We start from the raw sequence: 8,646 nt of genomic DNA, 5'->3' as shown, positions 1-8,646 counted from the left end.
TTTCCTTTTAACTCCATTTTTCTTTATTTAGCTTTGATGAAGCTGATTTTTTGAGTGGTACAAACATATGCAACATATCAAACATAAATAAATATCAAGTCGTTTTCATCAACTAAGGTAAATGTTTCAAATGCTCAATTATTCATCATTTATATCAACAAAATAAATAGATAATTATATAAATATTATTATAAGTTACATTATTAGTGCATAAAACCACACAGTAGTGCACCTATTCTCTGTGATGACCACGCCATCAATATTATAAAAAGAAAAAAATTCCCATTTAGATGAAGTGCACTAGGCAGAGCTGTAACAATGTTCTAAAAAGAGCAAACAGGGTCTATAATGACCTTAACAACAAACAATACAGAGTATCTGTGGATAGTTGGCATAAACCAGCCTAAAAAACAGGCACATATGATCTTGACTTGTGAAGCCTCATTAATGATCCCAGGGGTGTCGACTGTGCTTTGAGTCTGCTCACTCATCACACTGTGATAACCCTGAGTTAGAACCTGTTGCGTTTTAAACAAAACACAACCTGAAGTCCCGTAGATTGTCTCACTATGTCGGCTTGGGTCTGACACATGTACAGCCCACAGCCACTTTCATATACACCGGCTCCAAGTGGTACTTGTTCTTATCACTGCATTGCCTCTTATTCAGAAACATTTTGGTCTGCAGCACAGGGACTGAGTTGTAGGCGTCGCTCATCACTGGTCTCTTGTCCGCCTCTGGGCCATCCTCGATCAAGATGCATCCTAAACAAAGACACTCAGCCTCGGAATAAGTGGAAGGAAAATGATCGGGGAGAGTCCGAATCCTGGAGAGAAACAAAATGAGCAGGTTATCAAAACATGCAGTGGATATGTTATCAAGCTCCTGAACACTTTGTGTTCCTGCTTATGAAGCTAATTTGTCATTTCTACATGAAAAAAATGTTACACATCAAGAAATCTATTATTGTCAGGCATAAAACTGTTTCTGTAAGGATCCTTCTGTTAAGGTTTTAGGCTCTTTGAATGACATCCGAGCCTACAATTACTTTGAGGGAACATACTTTGGTCTGAGCTTTTGCCCTAAAGGATTGCATTTAAGCCCTCACAGCCTGTCAGCTCTGACACCAGAAGAAATATACTAGAGAAATTCCTTGACTTTTCATACATAGTGCATTTTAGTAATATGTAAAAACAGCTCAAAATAGTGGAATGAGCCTTTAATGAAATCGATGTAAAGTCAGCTGAGGAGATAAGAGGGCAATGTTCACTGAAAATTGTAATCAAGCTGTAAAAGTGAGCTTTAAGTATATCTTCACATGAAGTTGTATAACCTCAACAGATTAGCTTTTATCAACTTTTAACACATACAAGTGCTTGAAAATTTGTAGCTTCAACTTTTAAATAAGCCTAACTTTACTTTAATTTTCAATTAACTTTTCAATTATTTAATTTCTAAGAAAATTACGTCTTTTTTTCTCCTTACATCATGAAAGATAAAAAGATGTCACATATAAAGAGTTAATGTAATTGGTAGCTAATTTAGGTTCGCACAGATGGCTACAGGGGGACTCTGGAGCATGTGGCGCACTCACGCTGCGTGTCATTAGCGCCAGTAGCCCCCGTGTCAAAATCACTACCAGCCCCCTAATTATGGCAATAATTACGCATTTATCCATGCGTGTGCGCAAAAGTCGGCTTGAAGTTAACGGTAACAGAATGATACTCACACATATCTCCAGGGGGAAATCGATCTGTCTTTCGGGTCCTGACTCCGATTATTATACAGCTCCACGGGGCAGAAGGCGGGTGACTCCTTGGATGAAGAATACAGAGGCTGCTGGAATTGATGCCTCATCCGTCTGTCCACCGCTCTTTGCAGCTCGTCCTCTTCATAGCACGGGGAGGTCAACACGGGCACGAGGAAAAGCCCAAAGATGAGAATCTGAGGAGGAGCAGACAGACCGTCAGCTGGAGTGAGGGACGGCGCAGAGAGCAGCTTGAGAGCGCTGGTCTAAAAGTTTGTGTCTGTATGAATGTAACTCACCTGTTTGAAATCCATGTCTCTCGTTTGCTTTCTTCTTGGACTTCTATCGAGGGATCTGAGCTGCTATTGATGGCCATCATGCTCACACGGACTTTTATTTAGGCGTGTTTGGGAAATACCGGCGGCATGAGGAAATGGAAACGCTTCCTCTTTTCTCAGTGAAAGTGCGTCCTACCTACAGGTAGATAGGTAGACAGGTTGGGGCCACCCACGTGCTGTCATTAAGGAATACAGTCTAGGAATTCTCTACACACGCTGGAGGGCAGTCTGTCCCACAGGAAAAAAACATCTGGTCTTAAGACAGGTGGTAAAACCCAACCTGATGAGTTGACAGCATGAAAGCCCACATTAATGCAAACAGAAAAAAACATTGGTGAGAGGAGAGGAGACAAAGAAGACTGGTCACAAAATTAACATGATAACCACAGATAGGTCTAGTCTACTACTACTTACTTACTTTCTTTATAGTCTATATTTCAGACCCATAGGTCCATATCAGCATAAAAAGGCATACCAAAAAACTAGAAATAAATAATAAATTTAATACAGGGCCAGCAAGAAACAAGGATCAAATAACTACTTTAAAGCCATGTATGACTGGAGACTCTACATTATGTTTAAATGGCAACCAGTGCTGTTAATGTAAACACATATGGGCATGTTTAATCATGTAAAAGCAGGGAATCTTACAATTTTAACATACATATTTGATATACCACTTCTTGATTGATTGACAAAACAACTTAAATAATCTGATAGCCCTGTTAACCCTGTTACAGCTAACAGTATGAACTGGTTCCTGAGATAATGTTACTTTCATACACGTTCATACTGTTGTTAGCTTTTCAAAAGTAGGCTGATGTTAATGGGGTGCCGTTTGTAAAGTTGTGCACACTGAAAATCGCTTTATCAAGCTTTTATTTTAGTACTTCCACTAGGCGGCAGCATGAATTTACATATTAGCTAAATATTCAGGATCGCAGAGCAACATCCAACATTTGGATTTAAAATTTAACATTTAGATTTAACATTCTACATTTAGTTTTAACATTCCACATTTAGATTTAACATTTAACAACTCATTAAACATTTAACTTTTAGATTCATATTAATATTTATATTTAAATTTGACATTTAGATTTATATTTAGCATTAAGCTTTCACAGTAAAGATAATTGATTAAGTATCTAAGATATTTGTCACGACAAAAATAAAGTGGAATAGTATCACAAATACTGCTCTAATTGTGATAGAAAAGTGACTTTTAAAAATTCATACTACAATTTTATGATCTTTGGAGCTAAATGTGGAGAAGTGTTACTGTTATTTTCAGTGTGCACAACTTTACTGACGGCGCCCCATAACTGTTAGCTATGGTTGATGCTAACGTTAGCTGATTGGACTCAGCTGTCTGTGGCAATTAAGATATGTAAACAAAATGTTTGTGATCTCAATAGCTAAGGCAAAACAGCATTCAACCAACTCATAGCTTACACTGCCTTGATAGCCAACATCATCAGCTAGGATTTTGTGTCTTATCTTATCTTGTAACATGATCACATGATCACTGGATAATGTTACCTATGAAATACCAATATGGGTGTCATCTATAATAGTAACAATTCTCTCAAGATTTTTATCTGCAGTTCCTGATCAAATGAAGTGAAATGATATGAAACCTTACAGCAGTTGGACAGTATTTGGGCTTCACATCTTGATATAAAAGGAAAATGGCTGGCATGTTAGCGAGGTCAAGTCCAGTGCCTTGAAGAAGGGAAAAAAATAGTTTTTCATGATGACCATAGTGACCTTATTGCACAATAAGAAATGAACATATAGAGTATATATTATGGAGCATGTTCATTTCTTATTGGTTCTTTATTTCACAACAAATGTGTTTGGGATGAGTGATGTGTCGTCTTTTATCTGTTATAAGGTGTAACCGATCACAAATCCCACGGTTTGACCCAGTTGAGGGATTGGAGTTCAGTGTTCGATTCATTTTTTTTGGATTGGCCAAACAATAAAAATATATTTATGAAACAAATGTTCTACTCCTCAGTGACACATACTGTGCATCTCAATAACTTTATTCACATTGGGTCAATATTTCTTTTAAAATCTGTTAGTTAAAAACACCTCACAAAACTTTCGGCTACACCACCTAGGGGAATTTTGTCACCAGGACATTCAATTTTTAACCAGCTATTTCTCTTAACTCCGTTCAAGTACAAACACAGGTACGAAAAGAACACAGGGAAGAAAACGTGATTATAAACAAAATATAGTTTTATTCATCTTAAAATATAGATTTTAACTTCTTAAAATTGGCTGTAGGGTGCAAATTTTATCAATAATGCACAGTCAGTGGTTCCCAAAGGGGACTGCAGCAGACAGAGGCATGCCAAGGAAGGGGAACAGGGCTGTGGCTTACCGCGGCAGAAAGAAAATCAAAAGGGGAACAATTCCAACCAACACCACACGTGACAACACAACAACCAAAGACTGTGTAAAATGCCAACAACAGGGGAAGGGACTGCTGCTTGATTAGGCCCGCAGCACCTGTCGAACACACAAGAAAACACACATTAGTACATCATTGCCCTGCAAGGAACCACCAGAATGAGTTACACGCACCCTATCACATAGTAAATAAGAAAAAATAAACTATCCAAATTTTTTTTTTAAATGTACTAATAAACCAAATAACTAATTAGGAAAAGCAACACCGAAAGCAAATGAATCATATTAAACAATGCACAAACTCCATATACTTTAATAAACAGTAATCATCAAAATTAAAGAAGACAAAATAAGAAAGAAAATTAATCTTAACACAAACTCAAATTGACTTAACAAACAATACACAAAAATAAACAGATAAGACGATGAATATGAACAACAAAACAAACTAAAGCAAGAGCCAAAAATAACCAAACACCATAATGAATCAAAATTAACCAATATACTATTTACTATTCGTCTCATATTCTCTCTCTCTCTCTCTCTCTCTCTCTCTCTCTCTCTCTCTCTCCTCTCTCTCTCTCTCTCTCTTGTATTCTCCTCTATCTCTCTTTTCAACCCAAGCAGCAACCTCCAGTCTAAAAATAGGAGTCCAATGCGGAAGTGTTAAAAACTGCAGTTCATCGAGGATCCGCTTGAGGCTGGCTGCGGAAGTACCGGAAGTCACATACACATGAATGGAAAAAAGACGAACTTTACAGCAGAAATAAACATGTTTACAGCCTGGTACAAAAGACGAGTGTAGTCTGGATAGCTCATTTCTTAATCGGCTCACACTGAGGGGGGGGTTCTAACACGGCAATTTCAAAGATATTGAGATTACGAGTCTTCCAATGAGGCACAGCTGACTGCAGGAACACTGCAGCTGTTGGCTAGGTGGCTCAAACTCTGCCTCTTCACGTCACACTGGCTCGACAGCAGCAATATGGCTGCCTTCCGCCGATTTACCTCAAACAGCGCTTCAGAAACAGATGGGTGACGTCACGGATACTACGTCCATATTGTATACAGTCTATGTTCCAACCCCAACTCGGTCGAGGCAGATGGCTGTCTAACATGAGTCTGGGTCTGCTCGAGGTTTCTGCCTGTTCAAAGGATGTTTTTCCTCGCCGCTGCAACTAGCTAAATATCATGAGGTGTAATGCTCATGGTGAATTAAGATGAGATCAGACTGAGTCTTATCCTGCCTTGAGTTGGTTTGAGATTATGTTTGTTGTGATTTGGCGCAAATAAAGATTGATTAATGGATTTCAATATACCAAACCAGACTAATATAACTTGTAGCAGCCAAAACAGCAGTCCGCCAGGGTGATGGCTGACAATAGTCCATTTGACATTATGCAGAGCAGAGGAGACGAGAGCTGCAAATACCACAGTTGCTCAGAATCACTCGAGCAAACCCCCAGCCAGTCAGTAATGCTGGGAAATAAACCGCTGTTACACGCACATTCAGACCACTGTCGAGCCAAAGAAAGTGTGTACAGAAGGTTCATACATTTTACCACAGGTGCCAGGCACAGAAAGGTGCCCAAGAAAAAGAGCGGATCCTCTGACCGCCACAATATTGTTACTCTGCAAAAGATCAATCGGACACGTCACCTCTGTGCGTAGTATAGTGCACCAAATATGGATCACTAAGATGTGTACCTGTTGTTCTCAAGAGCTGAACACACAAACACACAATGTCTGACCACGCCAAAACAAATCGGCCGTCACACCTACATGGATGCTGACTCCAAGAGGAAACAGGAAATGCAAGCAGTGGCCAGCTGCTGGCTTTTGTAGGGCACACCCCACAGTCCAGGTAAAATGTGGATTTGGCACAGTGCCATGCAGCATTGAGGAGGCAGAAAATACACCTTGCCACACAGGTAAATCACTTAACTCAAAGTAGAAATCAGCTGAACTTATGGTCATCCTCTATAGGCTAATTATATGTCTCAGTGATTCAGCTGTGCCCTCACAGGTCGGTTTCCTGTACCCATATTTCTAGAGTGAATGAAAGGAGTGTTTGTGTGAGTCCTCTAACCAGACGAGATGAGGACAGGCCTAACACGCCGCAACCTATGTTTACATCATTGCTGTCTGTAGCCTCCTCCATAAACGTCTGTGTGGCCTCTTAGGAAAACTTTTGGGATTTTCATTGCGTCACTTTGTCGTCAGCGATGTTTTTCTGTGGGTTTTGAAGAAGGTACTAATGAAGATCTTACAGCTTGACCCCACTAAGATAAAAACACTAACACTGAAGCCTGGGCCCCCCTCTCCATGCAGGGGCAGTTTTGTTACCTTGTTATCTTTCCTAAACTCGTAGTTTGACGCGGAGGCCAGTGCATTAGGAAATCAGGAAAAGTGAGCTGTAAGTCGATATTGCACACCTCCAAGATTATGAATTATATCCCCCCAGTACACCACTGGTGGGGATATACCCTGTCACAGTTTTAACATATTACAAGCCTTCTGGTGTTTCCTCATTGTAAACTGATGACATCTATGTCAGCACGCCCTTGTTCCTCTTTTGAGTTTGGTGAATGATGTCATTCTCGAGTGGAGTGCTAATCACAAAGCCACAAACATTCATTGTTTTCCAGGTGCTATATAAAAAAAGTCTGATTGACAGTGAGAGGACAGTCAGAGGATATTGCTGATTTTGCCTGCTGAATAAATTGGTGAATAAAAAAGGTGCGGTTGTGGTAACTGCATTCAAAGGTTAAAGTGAATCTCCAGGGAATGTACTGCAGTCAATCTAAAGCTGCCTTTAGGGCATGTCTGCCAAGAGCGATGCCTAATCTTTAAACACACAGTTATATTCATACATTTCATTGAGTGAAGTGAATGCTATCCTTTATGTCTTTAAGTATTAATTTATTATTTAATTAGTTTACTTTTTCTGTGTACATGAAAAAAAGTAAATGCATAGATGAAAACAAATTTCTGAACACTGTGGTATGAAAGTTTTTCATTATTAAAAGAAGCAAAACAAAAAAATGTTGGTTTTGGAACACATAAACAAGAGCAACTTTAATTTTGTTTTAAAAACAAGAGGCACTCATTTATTTGAAAGACTTCAACATGAGAACTATATATTCTTATCTGAAGATAATATACAGCTTCAGCTAAGGAAATCACGAACCATTGAATCAAAAGCAAACACTTAATTAATTAATAATTAATTAATAAAGAGGAAGAAGGGCAAATACAAACCAAACAACCTTCTCTCTGTTTTAAATCCTCATTAAAAGAAATAAATGCTTTGAAGGAAATCTCTTTACAGGAACACCAGGTCAGTGGAGCATTGTCAGACTGCAGCAGCTATGATGGAGTACAACTTGTTTGAACACAGGGTTGTTAATCCCTGGGGCTGATCACCAAAAGTATAAAATCTTTGCAGCCGGGTTCAGTGACACTGCCAAGTTTTCTCTAAGGAGATTAGTTGGCAGCTATTATTAGACAACCTTTTTATATAGCTCAGCAGCACTGAGGTGTAGGAAAATCTTCATTGTTATTTTTGAATAAGTGATGTAATGATCTGGCTCTATTTCTCAAGGATTGTTACAACACAGATAACTTTCATCCATGTGAAAACCACCCAGACAACCAAACATGCTACCTCTAAGTTTCTGGTCCACTTCATGTAACAAAGGTTAATGATCCTTTTTTGCCTTTGGATGTCTACATAGTCAGTGTTTTCCTTATAGATATTTACCAAAGTAAATGTTCTTTTGCATTGGGCGTTCTTACTAATCATTGAATTGATTTTCACAAACTCTAAACATACTGAGAAAGCAATGTATAGTTTCTTGTACAAAGGAGTGAGATGATCTTCCCCAAGTATAAACAAAATGAGGGATGCTTATTATTTAGTGAAAATGAGCAAAAAAGTGCAGTATAATCCAAATTATAATAAAGAAATATCTGCATGCATAAAGTAAGCTCATGGAAACTAATCAAGAGACTGAATTTGAAATAAAATGTGGGCTTGAACCAAGTGGCAACCTCCAGTCTCAAAATATGAAGCCCATGCGGAAGTGTTATAAACTGCAGTTCATCAAGCATCCGCTTGTGGCTGGCTGCAGAAAC

General features: G+C 38.7%; 1 protein-coding gene across 1 annotated transcript; it reads right to left on the bottom strand.

The window, feature by feature from the left end:
- On the bottom strand, window positions 1-2,497 carry il17c (interleukin 17c). The gene is made up of 3 exons (XM_034685968.1): window positions 2,047-2,497; window positions 1,730-1,944; window positions 1-826 (listed from the first exon to the last, which is right to left on the bottom strand). Exons 1-3 carry the CDS (start codon window positions 2,059-2,061, stop codon window positions 568-570), a joined length of 489 nt encoding a protein of 162 aa, XP_034541859.1. The 5' UTR covers window positions 2,062-2,497; the 3' UTR covers window positions 1-567.
- Window positions 2,498-8,646: the final 6,149 nt, after the last annotated feature.

The sequence above is a fragment of the Notolabrus celidotus genome, chromosome 6, assembly GCF_009762535.1.
Source record: "Notolabrus celidotus isolate fNotCel1 chromosome 6, fNotCel1.pri, whole genome shotgun sequence".
Classification (NCBI taxonomy): domain Eukaryota; kingdom Metazoa; phylum Chordata; class Actinopteri; order Labriformes; family Labridae; genus Notolabrus; species Notolabrus celidotus.
Note: the sequence above shows the minus strand (reverse complement) of the source record. Positions and strands in the feature narration are given on the sequence as shown.

Coding starts and splice junctions, on each gene's coding strand:
- il17c (XM_034685968.1), bottom strand. Junction 827..1,729: donor ATTTCCCCCTGGAGATATGT/GTGAGTATCATT, acceptor GTTTCTCTCCAG/GATTCGGACTCTCCCCGATC.